This window comes from Falco biarmicus, chromosome 4 (genome assembly GCF_023638135.1).
Source record: "Falco biarmicus isolate bFalBia1 chromosome 4, bFalBia1.pri, whole genome shotgun sequence".
Taxonomy (NCBI): domain Eukaryota; kingdom Metazoa; phylum Chordata; class Aves; order Falconiformes; family Falconidae; genus Falco; species Falco biarmicus.
The window spans coordinates 95691219-95712870 of record NC_079291.1 but is presented as its reverse complement, the minus strand read 5'-3'; the positions used below and the strand labels follow the sequence as shown (position 1 = coordinate 95712870).

At 44.9% G+C, this 21652-nt stretch overlaps 1 protein-coding gene across 1 annotated transcript in view; it reads right to left on the bottom strand.

The window, feature by feature from the left end:
• Window positions 1–21652, bottom strand: part of LRIG1 (leucine rich repeats and immunoglobulin like domains 1) — a 94141-nt gene that overhangs the window by 42307 nt on the left and 30182 nt on the right. Inside the window, exons 2-3 of the mRNA XM_056334341.1 lie at window positions 15147–15218; window positions 10030–10104 (exon numbers count right to left, since the gene is read on the bottom strand). Of these exons, the coding sequence (XP_056190316.1) occupies window positions 10030–10104; window positions 15147–15218 (147 nt within the window). The remainder of the gene's footprint in view (window positions 1–10029; window positions 10105–15146; window positions 15219–21652) is intronic.

Genomic DNA, 21652 nt, shown 5'->3' with positions numbered 1-21652 from the left:
AGACCCAGCCCAGATATCAATTTAACTAGCCCAGAGCAGAGGCTGGGGCAACTATCCTGTCCCACTTGCAAGCAGAGACAGCAGCCTCTTTTCATTTTCATTGCAGGGAAGTTTTGTGCTTCTAATCAACAAGGGCAGCATTTTCATTTGAAAGCCAATAGGGTCCAGGATCACAGGGCATGCAGGCACTTTTATCCTTAAACCCTGATGCTGATTTTAGTTTCTCTTTGTGTAATAAATGATCAAAGTAAAGAAGCTCCACCACAGCCTAGTGAGTGCATGTGTTTTGTGGATGGCTTTGTTTTGCTTTTGTCTCTCTGCAGGAGTGAGGAGGAGAAAATACATAAGTGGAGCAGCAATTTAAGTGCAAACCAAATGTAATGGCTCTGCCCATGATGCTATAAGATTAATCCAAACTGTAATTGCAAGCAGACTTCTTGATAGCATGCATTGCTTATGCCTGAAAGCCATGATGTGACACAGGGGCTTTTCCCACCTTTGACAGGAGCACAATGAAAACAGGTAGATTTAACTACACAAGAGCTCTGTGACCCTGATGCTAAGGCAGGTAAATAAAGGACAACACACTTGAGTATACCTACTCTCCAGACTCTCAAAGTCTCATGGAACTTGTAGCAGAAGTCTCTAAAAGACTTGCTCCTTGAAGAAGGCAGCAGTTAGAGAAACATTTTTGACTGGCCAGTAGAACTTCTGTTAACACTTTAGAGATGTAGATAGGCTGGCTGGTTAGTCTGTTCCAACATGACACACACTTGTGCTCTGTTGAAAGGGCTTATCTGTCTTGTCAGCAAGGTCACCAGAACAGGGATAGCCTCTGGGCAGGCTTCACTGTGAGCTCTGCTCTGCTGAGACTGTTCAGCCTGCAAGAAAGAATGGCTCCTATGTGGAAAAGCCGTGGTCAAGTTAGCAAAGGAAACAGCTCTTAACAAGTCTAGGCACCCTGTTATTAACAAAGCATGCCAAGTAGGAAGGATGGCTTCAGGAAACTGCAGAACAAGGTGTCAAAAGGTCCAGGGAATAGAAAGTTTGAGCTCTGAAGTAGAACTGCTATTGTGCTAAGCCAGGCTGGTGTAAAACACTACCTGTTCAGGCTTCCCTAGAGCAGATCTTGTAAAATCAGCAGTAAGCCTTTACCACCACTCAGCCAATAGGTTCTTCAAGCTTCTTTAATAAGATAATTTAGTTATTAAACTCCTCTTATTTTGAAAAAGATGACAGCTGCCTCAAAAGCATAAACTGCGGGGGGGGGGGGGGAACAAAACCTTCAGTAAGACTACCAAAAGGTGTTCCTTTTCCAGGGCACCTGAAGAATTACAGAAAGTCCAATCCTGTTCCCTGGTTGTTTACACTAATCACCCCTCTGCTCGGCAACTCCTTCCATTATGGACTGGACAGGAAAAACATTTTAAGTCTAAAAACAATCAGCCATTTATAGACTTTTTTTCTTTTGCCATCAACTCTTAATTCTTCCCCTCTCCCCAACTTATTTTTCTCTGTTCAGATCTGACCACTAAAACAGTTGTCTTTTCACTTGTACGCCCCTGCACTCCTGTTTCATTTTCCAGCTGCTGTTGCTATTTTCCCTGATGTGCAATTGAACATTAAATGGTTTGACAGGCAGAACATGTACTCACCTAACCACTTATCCCCAATCAATATTCACATGGAATTCCTGTTAACAAGCAAGAGTTATGCACACACTTGGAAGGGAGGGTGGCTTCTTAAGTGATCACTTCATCTAAAGGTATGACCGATCACTTTCTCATCTACCTCAAGCAGCAATCAGATTTTCCACCCCGCATACCCCAGAAGGGCTGTTTTTGCAAGAGTAAGTTCCTAACATTTGATGTGATCTCTCTTGCTCACCTCTGCAATTAATTGGGGAATTCAACATGGGTAAAAAGTAACAAAAAATCCAGCACATAGCCAGCTTTTATTCAGTTAAAAATAAGCTTTCTAGAGATTATTTGCTAAACTGTTCCAACCTAGACATGGCAGGATCACATTTTAGTGAACACAGTTTACACTAGTGTTTCTTCACCCTGAATTACACACTATTCCTAATGGTGCTAGTGGAAGCAATGATGGAAGCGCTAAGCACTGTACAGAGCAGAAGGTAAATGGCAAAACTGATGTTTTACTCTCTGGGCTTTGAACCACATGGGCAGGATTCATTTTTTAACACCTCTGCTGAAACAGTTTTAGCCTTGTTAGAGGAACTAAAAGACACTGCCTGTTCCCCAGACTTCCAGGATGCTTGAAAGTAAACAAAATGGAAAGATTCTGAAAGTGCTTTATGGCACCATGCTTCGCAAAAAATAAAAATTAAAATTACAATTCTACCCCGACTCCTGTTCTTGCTCCTCACTAGGCATCTATTTGATGCTCTGAGCAAGCACCACCAGTCTAACAACCAGGATAAACTGATGACCAGTAATGAGCACTAACGGGGCAATCTCAGGAGGGAGGAAAGCACAGAAAAAACACAAACACATTCTGATAGTTCCCCGATTTTGTGTGATTTAGTTACAAAACTGAATCAGCCAAGCTTTCAGAGAGAAAAACAGGTAGACAAAAAAAGATAAATTATTTAACTTGCTTTTATTGCAGCTGCAACTCAGCTTTACTCACCCCTGAACAACCTAAATTGCCATTACTAGCAGTTTTTAGGCAGGAAACTCCAGTATGTTAAAAAAACTTTACACTCAGCAAGTTATTTATGTTTGAAATCTGCTCAGCCTGTGAAGACCAACAAAGTAATTGCTTTTGTAGATAGGTGCTTTATTTGCCATATGCCATTAAATGAGACAGTCAATCTACCATAGATATTAATAGCAGCAAGTTTGGACTATTCTAAAGCTCAAATATGAGGCTATTTTTCATATTGACCTTAACAAAAGATCATGTTTGCAAATGACCCTAACAACAAATCTAGACTTGGTCTGCAGAGGGACAGAACCTGGAAACCATCTTGTGCATTGTACATGACACGCACCTGCCCTCGAACAACCTACCAGAAGATGCTTTACCTTCACGAGGTACATCTGCCCTGGGGCAATACCTGCTCTTCCCCAAACAAGAATTTAACTTGGTCTCGGAGCGTGATAAGTATGTGGGACACACACAAAAAAGACAGACACGGTTCCACCATTCCAACTCCTAATCTTGTGCTTTGTCCCGCAAGACCACTTGTGTCCTCTCCTTCCTCCAGAACAAACACTAACCTAGCATGGCCTGCTAAGCAGCACAACGATGTCCGAGCAGACCTAGCCCAGCTCGAAGCAACTCTCTACCCACCGAAGAAGCTGCCACAGCTGCAGAGAACAGTGAACTTCAGTAGTAAATACATAATCAAGTAGCCTCAAAGGGTAAATGGTATTCCATGAGCTGCCACCAACTTTCACTATCTTTTTTCCTCTGGCCAATTTTTACACTGCTCTATACATGCCCAGAATGCTTTCCAATGCTCTTTAGTTGATTCTGATGACTACAGGCTTTACTGCTGTTGCTTTTCTAGAAGAAATGATTACTCATTTCCCTGGAATAGCCTCAGATCCTTTGCCATTTCCATGCGCTCACATTGTATCTGAAAGCTTGAGGACATGCAAATGATTACAACAGTTCCAACGGCCCAAAAGAGAAGTCAAAACAGCACCTCTTCTGGTGCTTGGGAGCACATGATTAATGAGAATTTCCTCCACTGGGAAAGGCTCTTGCAGCCTTTGGCCTCAAAAACTAGCAGACTCTGCACACCAGAGCCTTACTATGAAATCTGAGCAAAACAAACAGGAGAGGTGGGTTTCAGAATATTATGCCTGTACGTTACTTGCATGCTGCTTGCATACTGAACAGCCTGACTGCCAGTATTCCTTCTGTTCACCTTTCTACATCAATATATTCACATCCAAAACCAGAAGCTGGGTAGTGTAGCCTGTAGCATGGACCAAATCCTCAGAGAGCAACTCGCTCTCCAGCTGCTGAGGGGAATTGCTTGAGTAAACACTGGAGAATTGCTCTCTGTAGACATTACACCATATAGGAACTGATGCAAGCAGGAGCTGGGGTGAATCTGCTCCCACTGATGGGCCTACATCTGCATATACCATTTTGCCTTACTTACCGGAGAAAGTTTTCTTTCGAATTACACAGCATGGCAGGCAGTGCAGTTTTCTGAGCTGCGCAAGACACGTCCTGCACACAAGCAGAGCCTGCTGACTTCAACTGGACCCTGCACACGGCTGCATCTGAGTCATCTGGATTTTGTGCTTATGAGTACAAAACCGCTTGCTGTGACCCAGATGGAATTAACAGAGTATTCTCCTTATTTCTAATTGTTAGATCATGCTTTTTTAACTCCAGCAAAGATGACTTGCAGACTAAGCCTCTTGGGGGGTCAAGGCAGTTGTTTTGTTTGCACAGCAATTAGCACAGCAGGATCCCAGGCCACAAATGGCCTCCAAGGCTACATCTATACTATTGTGTTAGCTCAAACCTCAATTCTTCATTTAAGCCCAAACTTCCCAACTATCAACTCCAGCTACACAGAGCCTCGTCAGGAACATGAAGTGAGCTCACATCTCAAGTCGAGTCCGCCTCAGGCTTCAGCTCTTGCTCCATGAGCAGCACCAATGCAGCAGTTTTGAGCTCCTTCCTCTTAACTGGGGTCACCCAGAGAAGCTGCCATGGGCAGGAACTTAAGCTGCATTTCTCTTGACACTCTGCCAAGTCTTCAGCATCTTAACTTCAAAAGCAAAGATGAACTGGAGTCATACATCTCAACATCAACATTTCAGTTCCTGGGAAAAGCTTGCAGAAACAAAGGTGTATTTGCTAGATCACACTTGGATCAGCAGAGTACAGCAACTGCTAGCATTGTTTCAGCTAACATCGCAAAACACGTTTGTCTCAGATGAAAGCGAAACAGCAGCTCAAAGAATCTAATGGACCACGTGGGTCTTTAGAAAGTCTCTGCAAACACCATTTCACAGCACCAGCGAAGCAGTGCAAACAGCACTAAAACAACAGTTGCTTTCCCAAGCCTTCACTAAGAACGTATGAGGCAAAGCACCAGGAGGAGGGATCAATAGTATGATCCCAATTCTGCCACACTGGGGATCTCCCAGACCAGTCAACTCTAATCCCGTAAAAAAGTCTAATGAGATACAATGAAAACTAAAGCCAAAGTCAGACAAGAAACAAGGGTCACTTTAACAACATGACTAATTTAACCAAAGTTATAATGAAATCCCCAACTTAAGAGGAAAAGCTCTCCAAGAAATCATGCAACTCAAATTGAAACTTTACTTTTGATGCAGAAATGCTGTCTGCAGTCTTTGACCTGTCTTACCCCTGACACCCAGACAGAATACCACAGAGTACCTTCCCTTCCATGAGGGCCACGCTGCCCCAATTGGCATCTGAGCTCACCAGCCCTTTCAAGCTGACCTAGCATGTTCCCTGCCACTCCCAACTTCCAATTCTCCACGTATTTAGTTTTCAAATTTTACATGATATATTTTGCCTGTGGCACAGTAGATCACTTACCCTTCTCCTATTAGCCCTCTCTGTTTAATTACAGTTTAATGTGAATTGATCTTTACATTAATGAGCCTGTAAAGAAGATTGATTTTCTTCAAGAGACTTTTATGCTCAGTTTGGCAGCAGAGCAGTCCTATTGATTTCGTTTTCCCCAGTAAATACACTGCAGAGTGTCACTGCATCCCCTGTGAATCAGCTAATCCTATTTCACACTCTTGCTCCAAAAATCCCTATTCTGACTTCCTTATCTGTGCTTATTCAGAGCAACATCATGGGGCCAAAGCATCTCAAACAGCTTTAACTGTTGCTAACACACAGCTGACTGTCATGGGTCATTATCCCCTTTGTTCCTAAATGGTTGGGGGCTTAAAAGACTTAGAGTGAAAGAAACGAAAGTTATTTTTAAGTGTTTAATCTGTTAACTTCCTTAACTCCTAGCCAGCTGAGGATGTGGCACAGTGTGCTGGGTTTACCATGCTTGCTTCAGAGGTCTGGTTAGCAGGCTCTCTGCTGAGCTCTACAGCTGTGTAACAGCCTGTGCTGGTGTGCCTGCATCACTGGCTGCTGCCTGATTCAGGCTGACCACCTTGGAGTCAGGGCAGAGGACAAGGATCCACCTCTGTCATCCCATGCAGACATCCCAAAGCCCTCCAGGATGCATTTTACCCATGTGCAGGAAGATGAAGCAGTGGCAGACAGGCCCCAGAGTAAGGGCTGGGCTTGTGCCTGCACAGGGGTTTGTGGGAAACCTGCAGTCACAGACCAAAGCAGAGCTGATTGCAGCTCAGGTCCTCCTTTTACCTGGCACAATAGCAAGGCTCAGAGGCTCTCCCTGCAAGTTACTGAGGAAGCTGCATGTAAACAGGCTCAGTTCTGCTGCAAATAAATGGTTTCTTCCATCACCCCCCTTCCCCAGCAGATCAGGTAACACAGTCTTCTCAAGAGCCTACAGAGTTAACACACTTGACTTGCAGCAGAACATTGGGAAGGGAAATCCTCAGCCAAGAGCATGTCAGTGAAAACATCCTGCCATCAACTCCCAAATGTCCAAGTCTAGGAACTGTAGCTAAATTACAAATGCTGTGGGAATTTCAGGCAAGATTCTCCTCTCAGCTACTCCAATGCAATTTCGGAATGAATCCAGATTCAGTCTCTCCCCCTCCCAGCTGAATTTCCTGGCTTTTGTTTGCACTAGCAGATGTTTGCATTTAATGTCTGCCTTTATTTGGTAACCCGTACATAGATTATTTTTCCCTACTGTTCTATTAAAAGCCTTATCAAGTCCCTTATGTTTGCTCTTGTTGAGATGAACAACTTTGGCAGTATTTTCAACATGCAAGGCAAACAAACCGACTCTTCAAGGAATAATTAAATCAAACTAAACTTCACAACAGTATATTAGGGCATAGAATGTTTGATACATATGTTATGCCTGCATCCATCTGCAGCCTGTAACATCCAAAGTTTTGCATAAAGCCTTGAGAATTCTCTCTCCAACAGATTCCCACATGCTTACATATATACATAACTGGCCCATGGTCCACACACATGTGGGGTCAAGCAAGTTCTGGTAATGGAGACAGGTATGGGAAACCCAAAACCAGGGAATGCAAAGCTATCAAGCTCATTTAAAAAAAAAAAAAAAAAAATCTTTATGGAAAATGTGAGTTTAGCAGTATGGCAGATTTCTTTCTCCCAGCGCCCAGAGGAGAAAAGGTCTCTTCTCCAGTTTAGGAAGAGTAGGAGATGAAGTAACTCATTCAAAAGGGGCTATTTTGAGTGACAAATATACAACCCTTGCTTTTATAATACATTCACAGCCCTTTGGAAATACTTAACCACATGCAATATACAAAACCTACTTCAGAGGTTTGTGAGGTAAACATACTTCACACATTTCTAAACACTGAAAAAAAAGAGAATGTGTTTATTTTTCTTTAGCAGAAAGAATACACTGTAACACTATATGCTTAAACATAAACTAGTTCCTCAGTACACAGTCTTCATTATGAGTATTCACCCTGGGTTTGGTTTGGCAGCGTCCCCAATTATTACTTCACAGATTTGAAGGCCAGAAGAAACCAGTATGACCATATAATCTGATTCCTTACATCACAAAAGACCAAAGAACTTTACCCAACAATCTGCCTATCAAGCCCACTAACCCAGACTTGAACTAAAGGACCATCTTTTAGGAAGCCATCCAATTGATTTAAAGACTCCCAAGAATGGAGAAAGCTTCACTTCCTCAGCAAATCATTCCAATGTGTGTTAGTCAGCAACATTGATTAAAGCAGGTACTTTAAAACATCTTTCAGATTATTTTTACCTCTGATAAAAATTAAAAGGAAATGCAAGGGGGGAAAAAAGTGGCATTCTCTGACACACGCTAAACAAAGAGATCCTTCTTGCAGCGGTATGACAGCAGCATTACAAATCCCACTATCAGAGTTATTTATGTGTAGCAGCTGAGGAAAGCAATACAGATTTCTGGAAAGTGATACTAAGCAGGTCTGTTTAAAATACCGTCCTTTTATCATTTGGCTTTGTACCTTCCCCTTCCTTCTGCACCACTCTGAAATTTCAGAGGAGCTGTAAATCTGCTGCCTTCCACCAGTCATTATTCCTCCTTTCCAAACTGCTTATTTCATTTCAGGAATAAAAAACCCAAAGCTCTAGCAATTTGGTCCTTTGCCAACAGCTAAATTAATAGCAAAAACAACAACAGGGGCTTGTGAAACTCAGATCATTTATAGACTTCGTGAGAAAGAAAAGCCGATTTGGGGGGCCTAAAACTATATCCTGGATGGTAAATTGTATGCAAGCTTTCCACCCATAAATCAGATTTCTGAGTTTTTAACACACTTGAGTTATGCAGCAGCCTGGTAAGCTCAGTTCAAGTGGCAGGCAGATGGCCTCTCATGTCAGGGGATCGTGCCTTAGACAAGGGACCCTGCTCAGAGGGACTTACTGCCCTGCTCTGTGGCCAGCAGCCCCCAGGTCATGCATCCAGACTTCACATGTGGTCACACAAGCAGGGAGAGGCTGCGGCAGGAGGCAGAAATCAAACAAGATGGTTTCACACCAACTGCATGTGACATATCTGACAGGTCCGATAACTGCTGAGACACAAGCCGCCCCTCCACCCAGGAGGTGAAGTGGTTACTTACGCATTTAACAGAGACACTTGCTAGATCCAGCACTGATGATAGCAGAGGAGCACTTCAGCTCTTCATAAGCTCTGCAGGAACACGGTATACCCAAGAACCAGATCAAAGGCACCATATCTCAAACAAAAGCTAAACTCGCTTCAAACTAGGAGTGAGATATGGACACCAGTTTGAAGCTAAGATCCTTAAACTGAAGTAAGACAGTGAGGGAGCTGTTCTGCTTTGCATATTTTAACACCGCCTAATGGAAGAGCAGGAACAGTGCCAGTTCATTTCACTCAATTCTGTCCTTGATTTAAGTAACGGGAATGTACTTTTAGTCAACAGATCGAGGTGTCTCAGAGTATGTCAGAGCCTTTTGAGCACGAGAAGCCAATCACCTGGTGGTATGGACACAGCCATTTTCCACTACAAGGAGAAGCAAATCCATGGCAAACACAGGCACCTGCCTGCAGGTGTATGCTGCAAGGCCATGTGTGCTGGAAGCCATTGCCTGAACTGCTCAAGCACTTTGCTGAAGCCCATATTAGCTATAACCACTTCCCCTTCCTAGGAACCTGGGAGGTATTATGCATACCTCAGCAAAATTCCTCCTCTCTGCGTATTACAAGCAGAGACACGCAAAATAATTTTAGAAATCTACAGTCTCAAGGTACTAGTTTGATATTATAACGTCTTTACTCCCTTCAGCAGCATCCTCAATCTGAGACCCTTGGTGGCAGACACACAAGGGCTCTCAGGTGTCTAACACTTCTGCAGGCACCTAAACTACTGAGGTTAGGAACTTCAAAGCTTCAGCAGATCAAGCCTTGTGATCACCAACCACTCTCTCAAAAAGTAAAAAGAGTTGAAAGAGACCATAAAAACGAGTCTGGAATGAGCTCCCTGAAAGCTTAAGATGTGAATAGTCTCTGACTTTAAGAGAAAAGAAGAAATTATCAGAACAGGGCCAAAAACAATGAAAGATAAAATAATATACTTCTTTAACAGCACAAGTATGACATAATAATTGAAACCCAAAGATAGATGAGAAAAAAATATTAGGCAATATGCAACTAACCTGTGGAGTTTTACTGACATAAGTTACCGATGACCACAAGCACAACATCAATCAAGCCCAACCTCGCACAAATCGCAGGACTCCCGAAGATGTTTCTTAATTAAGGCGCTAACAAGCCTGATAATGAAACCTGAAGAGTCAGCAGAAACGGGTGTGACACAGACAAAACTCTCGGTAGCAGCTAAACCTACCCCACACGCAGCGCGGAGTGACAAGCTGAAAGAGGCAGCAGTGACTTACAGGTGGAGGGCGCGGATGCTGGAAGCAGCGGGTCCCAGGGAGGGAATGGCGGTCAGCTCGTTGTTGTTCAGTTGCCTGCAACAAACAGCAAGGAATTGTTGAAGCCAGCAGCCTAGGACCAAGCACGCAGGAGCAGGGGACGGCTGCAGCACCCCCATATGCTGCCCGACTCTCCAGGAACACCAACATGCCGGCAGAGGCCTCCATCTCAAGGGGCTTGTCTGGCTCTCTCTGATGGTCCCACCTTACCCTCCCCACCCAACCCTTTAATAAAGGAGAGCCACCATAATTTGTCCTGCAGTATCTCTAAAAAAGTAATGCTTTTCTTCTCCTTCCACTCACTGCCTGAAACGGTGAAGTGCCACCGAGGAAGGCACTGTGCTACAGCCCGAGCTTCCAGTCACCGCTGAGGCAAACCCGAGACAGGAGCCTGTCTGCACCCACAGCATGAGGCAGCCAGGTCCTGTCTGCACCCACAGCATGAGGCAGCCAGGTCCTGTCTGCACCCACAGCATGAGGCAGCCAGGTCCCGCTACCTCAGGACAACGAATTTCATTCCCTCCCGAAGTGGCAGCCCCTACTCGCCCCTCCACGCCAGGCCGGGGCGCAGGGCCCAGCAGGATGCCATGGCGGTGGGGGACGGCAGCCTCAGGCCTCCTCTCCACACCAGGCCAAGCACTGGAAATCCTGAGCCAGCAACACACACACACAAAAACCAGCACTGGGCACAATAATGTCACCAAAAACAGGTGACCTGCCATGGCCAGCCAGCTGGGGAGCACCAGGCAGCCCCCCTCAATTGCAGACTTGGCCAGGTCCCTGCAAGCGCTGGTACAAAAACGTCCTTTTCAATGGCCTAATGTTTGAAGTGTTTTTCTGACTGAAAACAGATCCTTGCCATGTGACCGGCTCTTCCTTGGTTTAAAGAGCCCTTGTTTGTATGGTGAATTAGTCAATTAATTACTGTAACAGTCGCTTGCCCGCCTGCTTGAAAATTACCTAATTTCTCAGCCATCTTGCCCCCCCACCCCCCCACCCCGCATGCTGAAGCAATTAGGGGCGAGTGGGGCCACGCAGGCAGCACGCAGTGGCTGCCCAGGACCGCCAGCAGCTTCTCAGGACCCCCGGCCCCCTCTGACCAGCGATGGCTGCAGGCAGAGCCCCCCAGCCCTCCTGCCACCGCCCACCGCTGAGCTGCTCCCATCATGGAGGGCTCTGTGGTGGCATCTCAAAAAGATCCCAATTTGGGTGCGAGAGGCCAAGCATCCTGTGGCGGGCAGGGGAGCACAGTGCGCTAGCTGTGGGAACAAGTTGGGGCAATCTGAAATTATGGTGGGTTTGGGTTTTGGTGGGTTTTTTTTAATTCTTTCCTTTAAAACTATTTTTGGCAGGTGGGAGGGGACAGCGGTACATCCATCCCAGAACTTCCTTTTGACTCCTCCGAGAGCAGGCAAGAGATTTGATTTCATAAGGAGTTCCAGGCACCGCCGGGATAAAAGCTTTCCTCAGCCTCAGCTCTGCCTCTGACATTATACCTATACCTTAAAATGTAAGGGAAAAAAGCCAGATGTGTTGCCATTTAGCAAGGAGCTCCACTTTGCAACTAAAAGCTCATTGTTGCTTGTATTATATCAGGGTCTAGAGCTTTCAAAGGTACAAAGCAAGCTGGAAAGAGCATTAACAGGCTTATATTTGAGTCATGTTTTCATTAAAATCCAACTGAGCATCTTGTGGAAAGGCATGGGAGAAGAAGGATAATTAGGCCCACCCTCTGCTAGCCTGGGTCAGCTCTGGTTAAGCTCTGACACTGACTGGCATCTAACAACTAGTCAAACCCTCCTCTGACATAAGTGTGATTTTCATATATCAACCCCCTGTCAGGTCAGAAGTGGCTCTGCCACCTCATTTTCGCTCTTGGCTCAAAGGCACCAGTTGCTGATGAAGAAGAGACAGCCAAGCTCCATATTTGCCTGGGATTTCCCTCTCATCTTCCCCTTCACTCACATAACAAAAACCCAAACAAACAAAAAAAAGAAGCAAAAACCTCAAAAGAGAACAGCCAGGCTCAACAAATTTAAGCTTTCAGCCTCCTTTCTCCTCCCCAGCCCTGCTTCCTTTGACAACACAAACTTGCTGCCTCTGGATGCTAAGGCAGAGGAGGAGGGGGGCCTCCCGTATAAAATATTTACGGTCCAGTTGCCAGGCTGGTGTCAAGCTGAAATGGAGCCTGCTCAAAAATAGCACAGCTCTCCAGAGTCTTCAGTGAAAGGCACTTTGGAAAATAAAAGGTGAGTTGTGGGGAGAGGAATTTTAGCACAGTTGCTACTTCTTTGTTACAAATGAGCTTGGAAAACCTGAGAGGCATGCAACCATCACTTTTCATGGATGCCATGATCTGTAAGACCCGAGGAAATGCCAGAAAGGGCTGACCCCACAGCACCACCCTCCATTCCACTCTGTCAACTAAGGTATGAGAACAGGGGTCTGTCATTAGAGGGAGCCACCAAAGGGGATGAGGGAAAGCATAGGTGTCCTGAAGGAAAGTAATGTCCCGTGCCAGCCCCTACCACCTGAGCCTCCATCAGCACAAAGCTAGCTATTTCAGAGCATCTGGGATCACAGGGTTTCATATCACTTTGAGTCAAATTTCATCCCACACAGACTTAAAACTTTTAAGCAAAAAGATTTTCAAACAAAACAAAACAAAAAAATAATCCACAAACAGCTGTCTAAACGCAGGGAAAGGGAAAAGCGTAGGGGAAATAACAGCTATTATGTTATTACAAACTCAGTAAAGTAAAAAACAGAGCATCCAAGATAATCTATGAAGTTTACATCTGTTGGTATGCAGACATTTTCTTTAAATCAAGGGAAAACAAAAGGTCTTCAAAATATATCACACTAATTATTCACATACAGAGACACACACAGAGCTTTGAGCCTCATCTGTAACGCTCAGGAACCACAGGCACTGTGTTTGAAGCATCATGGGAGGTTTCAGGTCTTATCAATGCATCTATTATTTGGGGCAATCTCTTTCCCTGAGGGTGACTTGGTTTGCCCAGCACAGCGCGCACAGCAAAACACTGACTTGCTCTCAAGACATGCCACAGCATGATGCTTATTTCATGAATGTTTGTAAAGTGCTTAAGAAAAAAAACTCAGAAAGGAGATGCTCTGGCAGTACAGATGTGGTTCTCTTTGTGAAATGCAGTTTATTTCAGTGGTCTGTGGTTTAGCTGTTATTCAAAAGCAACCAAGATTGGTAGATAGGGCTTTTAATAGGGCTTCTCCCTCACACTTTCCAGAGCCTGCCTTCCAGGCTCCGCTCCAGACCTCTGCCTCCCTTCCAGTCTCCCGTTTCTAACTGCTCCCTCTCCCTCCTACTCACTCCTCTGCTCTCTCCCTTTTCCCTAACCCTGCCTTTCTGACACGGCAAACAGCTCTTATCTGCACCATTACTTTGCGGGCTGTATTACTTACCTCCCCCGAACCCTGATACCTTTTTTTAGCAGCTGACTGCTCAGTGCAGGGCTCGTCTTGCTCTCGAGGGTGCAGCGCTTTGCACAAGGGAGCTCCCTACCTAAGAGATCAGAAACCGTATGCATTTCCCAGCCTCACGCTCCCTGAAGTCACAAGCCTTCAGGCACTTCCACAAATAAAAGCTATTGCTAAGCCACAATCATGTTAGGATAATTCTAAAGTCTCATGGGATCAGGGCTGCAATTCTCTTCTTTAAGCACAGAGTAATTTAAGGCTTTCCAGAGTTTAAAGAAAAGTTGAGAAAACAGATCCTACAGGCAGCATTTTGCTGATCTGCACCACTTTCTCTCCCCTTCCTGACTGCTCTCTGGGATGATCATGATGAACCGATTCCAGAGCACTGCAGTCACTCCTGATCCATATTCCGCACTTAATCATGACCCCTTGTAAATCCCTACTATTAGTGTAAGCAGGGGAGCCAGAGGCAATCAGGGGAGAGATGCTACATTAATCCCCACGGTCCAATCCTGCAGGCATCAGTCAGGCAGAACTCCTGCTGTAGCAAAAACTTTTGCCTATTTAAGAATCACAGGATCTGACCCCTCCACGAGCCACCCCAGAGCCAACACTTAATGAAAACAGACAGAGGACAAGAGAAAAGGCACAATATACACAGAGCACAGTATTGTTTCTGAAAGGAAATGTTTTTTCAGTTTCCCATGAGGCATCAGTAGCTCTTCAAACAGAGCCCAAACCTCAAGAATGCCAGCGATTCAACATTCAAACGCGAGCTCATTACCTCAACCCACCGCTTGCAATTTTAGTCACTTTCGTTTTTCAAAACCCAAAATCGGAGCTCCGGGAATCACTGCGAATAGCTGACAGGCACAGCTCCTCTGCGAGGGTAACTGCAGAGCGTTTACACAGATCAGGAGCTAGAAAAACTTGCGATTGCCCAAAGAAGGCTTCTTGTACCAGCAAGGGGGGGCCGGCCTGGTACAGCCACTCAGACCTTCACCAGCTCCTTCTCTGCCCCCACCAAAGCAGAAGACACCTCTGCTGTTTTAGCCTCTCCTAAAAATGTCAAACTTCAAGCTTCAAACAGAATTTGTTCTCGTTCCAAAAGGAGCACAAATGTCTGAGAGAGGAGGAGACACAGTTAAGTGCTTTGTTATCCACTACACTACACCTTTGTTTCCTGGGAGATTTGGGTTAGGTTGGCATCAGGTATCACAGTCCAGGCTGCTCTGCCTTGCTTCAGGGTTATCCTTTCAGCAAGGAGCTTTGTGTGTATGTTCAGGTGTGTTAGCTGAACTGCTCCCTCCGAGCATTGCACAAGACCGAGGGAGGCAAACTCCAATGATTTCCAATAACAGCTTATCTTGTCTTAATTGGGATGTTGTGTTCTGCTCATTGATTACTTTTAACAAAGAAAATACAGCACAGGTACAATATGGAGGGGAAAAAAACCCTCCAAACCAAGTCAGATCTGCTCATTCAAGTCACCTAAAGGAAGTTACTATATACACTATATAATACTAAGGTACTAAAAGAAGGAAACTATACACAATTCCCTTCTGGCCCACAAATTGCCCTGGCAAAATTCAATTTAAAATCTTTGAAAGAATACTTACACTTCCTGCAGGATCGAGAGCCCTTCAAAGGCAGAAGGATCAATCTCCGTCAACTTGTTGTAGCTCAGGTTTCTGTTTAAAAAAAAAAAAAAAAAGTGGGATCAGCATAGTGGGATCAGCATAGTGCAGTTACAGTGCTCAGCAAAATAGTTGTCTTAATTATTTTGGATTGCACTGGGTGGGTGGATATTTTTTTTTTTAACAAGAGCACTTAAACATGGCAGAGCAGCACTTTCCTGCTGAATACATGAGTGAGCGAGTTTAGTTCCGTGATCAAAATGTTATCTAGCTCTCCCCAAGCTTTTTCCTTTTTTGCATTAGTGTGGTTTTAATTTGTCTTTATATTACACAATTACATTTATTATTCTTCTATTGGTTATTCACAACCACAAAACTAATCACAGATGAATAGGATATTTCCTGACAAATTAAAGTCTGAACTAAAACCATCAACAAACCTTCTGCTAAATATTTTATAGCTATATTCACATGGAGCATTTTTGTATCCCAGTGTGTGTCACATACAAAATAGACAGATACAGGTACGTACACTTACTATGTGTAATCATAAAATGTGTTCTACATTTTCTAAGATGATGATATTATGAGTATATCACTAAATGTTTTTTAATCAGCAATTACAGCTTTTAGCCAGTCACGCAGTAGCACACGCTTTGGTCCTCAACAACCCCAACCAACACTTTCCCACCACCCAACAGCCCAAATCTAGATCGTATTATAGCACTTCACGGATGCTGTACTATCCAACAGCAGCCTGGTGGGAGAGCAGACTTCACAGGACACCCTTGTTTGGAAATACAGCCAGAGCTCAATGTGCTTCTGGAAGGAACTCACTGTGAGGATCGCCAGGGACAGCAAACAGACAATATAATGCAAATAAAGTACCGATTCTGAAAACCACAAGCAAGAGCTTTGCCATGCTCTGCTGTAGCAGATGATCAGATGCAACAGCAAAGTCTCCCCTCCAAGATAGGCACTGTCAGCACACCACACTTGACAGGTCAAACCTGCAGCTATGGACTTACCAGGAGAGCACAGATCAATTAAGACCAAGTGCCTAATGATGTGAAAATTAACAAACGGCCTAATTAACATGATGTATGCAGTGCTGGCATGTTCCTGTGAGTGTGTAATCTAAAGAGGGAGGAGGCAAATTGATGGGTGGTAGCAGAAAAGCAACCACAATAACTTGTAAGGAAATTGTAAGGGGGACCTACATTAATTTTATGCTGCTCCACACCCTGCTCTAGGATATTATCCTGGGTAAAATTCAACCCTCCTGTCTCCTCTGCAGGGAGGTTACACCCTCTTACTGCACCTCTGAACATGACCCAAAAGCTTCATGGCCTGATTTTAGATAAGCCCTCAAACATTCAGCTGCTTATTCAAACCACCAAGCCAGTCTGACTAGAAAAGTGGCCAATCTTCCCTGGTTTGTGTATTTTCTTTGTTTTGAAGCTGTGCCCACAGATTCCAAGCAGGTCTGGAGCCCAAGCAGGTAAAGAGGACCTAAGTCACCAAGGCACCTACTGAACTTTTACCCATGCTACGCAACCCAAGAGCTGAGGGACACAAAAAAGGGCAGCTGTCAGAAGACCACAGATGGAGATGTCCTGTTTGAAGTGCTCCTGCTAACCCACTGGACTGGGAGGTAACGTGAAGAGAAATCTAGGTCCACAGCAACCTTACAAATACAAGACTTGAAAAGACTACAAAGCTTACCAACTTTGCATGATTAGCAGGAAACGATAAACACCTCTTTTGAGCTGAGAAGCTGTTATTGATCACCTGCCCTCCTATAATGCATTTATGGGAAGTCCTCAAAGCGTTGCCCTGCATGCAGGAACCATTTGATAGCTCTCATGCACATGCTATTCTCCATCATGTCAGTGCAGCCAGCTCTAGAGACAGGTCCTTACATTTTGCCTAAAACGTTCAAATTTTTTGCCAATACCTGCTGTGAAAGAAGGCTCTACAAATCAACAACACAGGCTGCCTCTTGACTGAATCTAGACCTGAAACTACACAGAAGTGTACAACCTAACCAAGCATCTAGTTTTAAAATATGCTGTCCTGTAAGCCCCTACTGCCTTTTAAAACACTCAAGAGACCTTTAAATCAATACCAGCCTACAGCAGATATCCATTTCACTATGAACTCAAAGGCATTTATCTAAATAAAAGTCAAACTGCAGTTTAAACTCAGAGTGCATTTGAAAGCCAAGTCCATATTCATAGCACAATTACGAATTAAAGTGCAATTTGCCCACAGATTACATTACTACCTTTTTTTTTGTTTGTTTTTAAACCACACAGCAAGATCAGGTTGGAGCTTGTCCCTGCCTGATGTACAGGCAAAAGAGAAAAGACAACAGGCAACATCCTACAGGCTCAACACAATAAAGATAAACCTGACACAGAAATAGTAGTGACAAACTGTAAGGGGGGGGGGGGAAATACAACCACGGTCATGACTGTACATGAATCCATATGTTTTCAAGTATTTCTATGCCTTCTATCGCCACAAATCTTTGCGTTTCTTAAGGTGTTTAGCCTCAAAACATTCCTTTGCAATAGGCTAAGAGCCTATTTTATGAATCAAGAACTGAGAATCACAGGCACTAAACTGATCGTCCCTACACTTGTCAAAGGGACCAGAGCCCTGGTTTAGCCAGTGCTCAAGCTCTGAGTGATGCTGACATGAACCTCACAAGTTCACAAATGAAAAAACAAAGGTCTTTGTAAATTAAAGGATTTCATGCCCACAGTTCAACATCATCCAAAGTGACTTTCTGATTATTGTTGCTGCCATTCAGGAAGTTTGAACATCAAAGTCATTGCACAAGTAGCTGGCTCTTCACATAGCACAACCGTATTTTGCCTGCTCCAGCAAGAGGAAGACTTCCCAACAGGTGCTGCAGAAATGCAGATGAACTCCACCTTCTTGCATGCCAAAGTCTTCAGTCCTCCCCATGCTACCCACTCCAACCACCAACTACCCTCACCAACCATACAATACATTGTTCAAAAATCGGTGAGGAAATGAAAGCTAGAAAGAGAGTCAGTGCAAAATAAACAGGAGACCTGAAATTAAACAGATACACAAAAATAAACAATTTACTCAATTTTTGAGACTAGCTGTATTTTAACTTAGATTAAAACACTCAAGAATTTCTAGCCTGAAGCATTCATTAGCAATCAAAGGATGTATTCCCAGAACTCAGATCCCCTCACTAGACAGTATTTGGCATGCTAGTCACAGCATTCAAACAGGAGAAAGAATTAACGTGCTCCAATAGATAGATCATTGGGACTGGGAGACAGGAAACCTCCGTCTATTCCTGACTCTCAGTCTCCTGCTGGGGTGACCGGGTCATGTCACATCACCTCTTCAGAGCTTTTGTTTCCACCGCCACCCTTTGTCTGTCTTGTCTATTTAGACTGTAAATAAAATTGAGGTAGGTATTGTCTCGGTTTGCCCAATGCTGATGAAGTGAGGCCTCAATCTTGGTTGGGCTCCAGCAATGCAAATAAAGAAGGGAACTCAAAAATTGAGGTCATGGGTGCAACATGATGCTTCCCCACCGCCAAGTACAGGTCCCGCATATATGGCAGTGCATGCTGCAGGGGCTCTAACGTCCCCATCAGCTCGGCCTCTCCAAGCTGAGCAGCCCAGCAATGCAGGCTGGTTGGAGATGCCAAGCGTGGGGGTACAGCTGTCCCATCGCTGAAAACTGTCATGTTTCTGCTCTCCCATACGACAGAACACGTTCCTTCTCAAGGAGCCCCTTAGTCTGACATCATGCAGTAGTGCAACAGATCACTGAGCAAACGTTTCTGCCATCAGTATTTTAAAATGTCTTCTTCGAAGAAAAAAAAAAAAAAAAAAAAAAAAGAGTCCTCAAACCGCAAAGCCAACACACTGTCCTTTCCCAAATGAGCACGCCCCCAACCCATCCAAGCTATCTCAGGTGCTGGGCACCTCTTCAAAGTAGCAGTTTATAAAGCATCACCTTTTATTTTTATAATAATAATAAAATAATAAAAGTGTTTTATGCCAGTCCCAAGAGACCATGTCTTTGGTGTGCGGGGTCTGCCCATCTTCTAGCAGTTGCACCTAAGCAGGGTTAGCTGAGCCCAAGTGAGGGCATACCCACACGGAAAGCAGGCTGCCCCATGTCCCACCTGCTCCTCTCATGGGTACATGTTTCTACTGAATTACTCATGGGAGGGTATTCTGATGCCTCCAAAGCAACTGTGGAAAGAAAACGCAAGTCAGACACCCAACACAAATCCTGGACAAGGGCCTGGGCTGTAAGTTCAGGGAAGCATTCTACCAAGGTCAGAAGCTTCCACAGACAGCAGAGAATACACAATTGAGCCACCAACTTGAGTAGCCCCTAACGTTCAGATTGTTCTTCCCCCTGTTGAACAGAAGCTGACCTGAAGTTCATGGGGGTTTTTATTAAACTTTATTTCAAATTAGTAGCATGAGAAGTGCTCTGCACATTATTTATACATTACATACTTCAAGTCTTCCTTGTATTGGCTAACCCAACAACGTAGGGATTTTCCCCTCCTGTCACTCTAAGGTGCCCATGATCAGGAACCGAGAGCCTGTTAAATCAATACGGGAAGGGCCCTGTTCTGTCTATTCATCCATTCCAGTCTCTAACAAGAAGGCAGTGTTTGCCTTCAGTTAGCATTGTGAAAATGGCACTGTGGATCACTGAACACTGCAGAGCCTGAAAGGAAAGCCTTGTTGAATAACCAGGTACATAGCCTGCCTTGAAACCACCTCCTGAAAGTAATAATGCTGTCACATAAAGCGTCCTGCTTGCCAGTGAGGAGGTATCAATCAGCTCTCTGAACCATGAAACACCAATCCTGCCTCCCTGGGCAAGGTGCGGGGTAGACCGGGAGTTCATGTGGAAGTTTTGGCTCTGCTTTGGGAACCTAACCAGTGAAGAGAAAAGCCACCTCTCTTTTTAAAGACAGAGGTGTCTGGCTGGCTCGCCAGACAAAGGAAGACATACGTGGCTCCTGGTCTCTGCTCACCATGATGATGGCTGAGTTCTGTTCAGAGAGCTGAAGGTTTCCAACCCTTACATCAAAGCCATTTATCTGTCAGTGCAGAAGATTATGTCAAAAGCGCTTCTGCACCTTTTGATGACAGGCATTGGAGAAAAGGAGGATGGCTCGAAGTTCTGCCACTGCCAACTGTGGCTTTCATTAAACACTTTGTCAACCATTGTCATAACACAACTTTTCATTGCTCCTGCACAAAAGGGAGCCGAGGGCCCAGAACAATCAAGCCCTGCAACAGAAATTCCTCTGGCTAATCTGTCGAAAGATAGCTGCCTAGTCCACAGCTTACTGAATAGGCACCATCCTCTTCCCACATGTTTGTAGATGGCTTTACAGCGCTGGAATGGAGGCCCCATGCACACTTGATTGGGTATGAAAAGCATGGCTGCAGCTGAATTAGCTTGGGGACGGGGGCCAGGGGAACAAGAGAGGGAATGCATTGCCCATGCTAAAAGTATACAGCTGTGCGGGGAAGAAAGCACACTCGAGTTTCTCTTTTGAACAAGCTCGTGAGCTCCCTGGGAGATGGCAGAGTCCCTGTAAGCAGTGACATGCGAGGCTTAACACTGAAGCACAAAGCCATCGACTAGACTGCAAAGATTCAGGTGGTTGTATGGACCATAAGGACAGAAAGAAGCAGCTTTAGTCCATTTTCGGTTCTTGCATGCAGGGCAAGTCCAAAATCTGCTCCCATGAGGCAAAGGCAGCCAAACAGCTACTGCTGCTGGTGCCAACTACCCACAGCTGCGCTGCGCGGCAACACCTTCCCTTAAATGGGATTTTTTTTTTCAGTTTCCCCTAAAAAAAATGGCCACTAAATGGAGTTGCAAAAGCCACCACAGCGATGAGAGTAGAAGGAGCTTTCACATACTAGATATGAAGTCCTTAATTACCTTCTGGAGGATTTCTTGCAGATTCCTTTGAAGTGGTTGACTCACTGCCAGAAGCCAAAGCCTGGACTTGGGGAAATCACTCACCCAACCCACCACAACCATTCCTGGGTTTTCCCTTGAATCTGCCTCCTAAACTGATAGAAAACCACAGATTCTTATGCCCCTCAGCCCCCTCATCGCTCTCACCTCTGTTCCACTGCTCCTGAACTCAGCGTAACCTGCCTACGGTCAGGAGGGACAAAGAACAGAAATAGATTTTTGCTGAAGGATGCACTGAAGGGCTCCACACCCATGCAATGCCTTGTGCTTCAGCCAGCCTCAAGCATGAGCTCCCACGCTGCTGAGCAATACCTGGACTGACTGGGACTCTGGGATGCTCATGTTTCTGGGGCACCCATGGCCGCAACAAGCCAAGCCCCTCATGGTTTCTTTTACTGCTTACCCCGGCGAGCTCTGCCTGTCTGTGCAAAGCATCCAGCTTACAAGAGAAGGGACACCTCTGGGG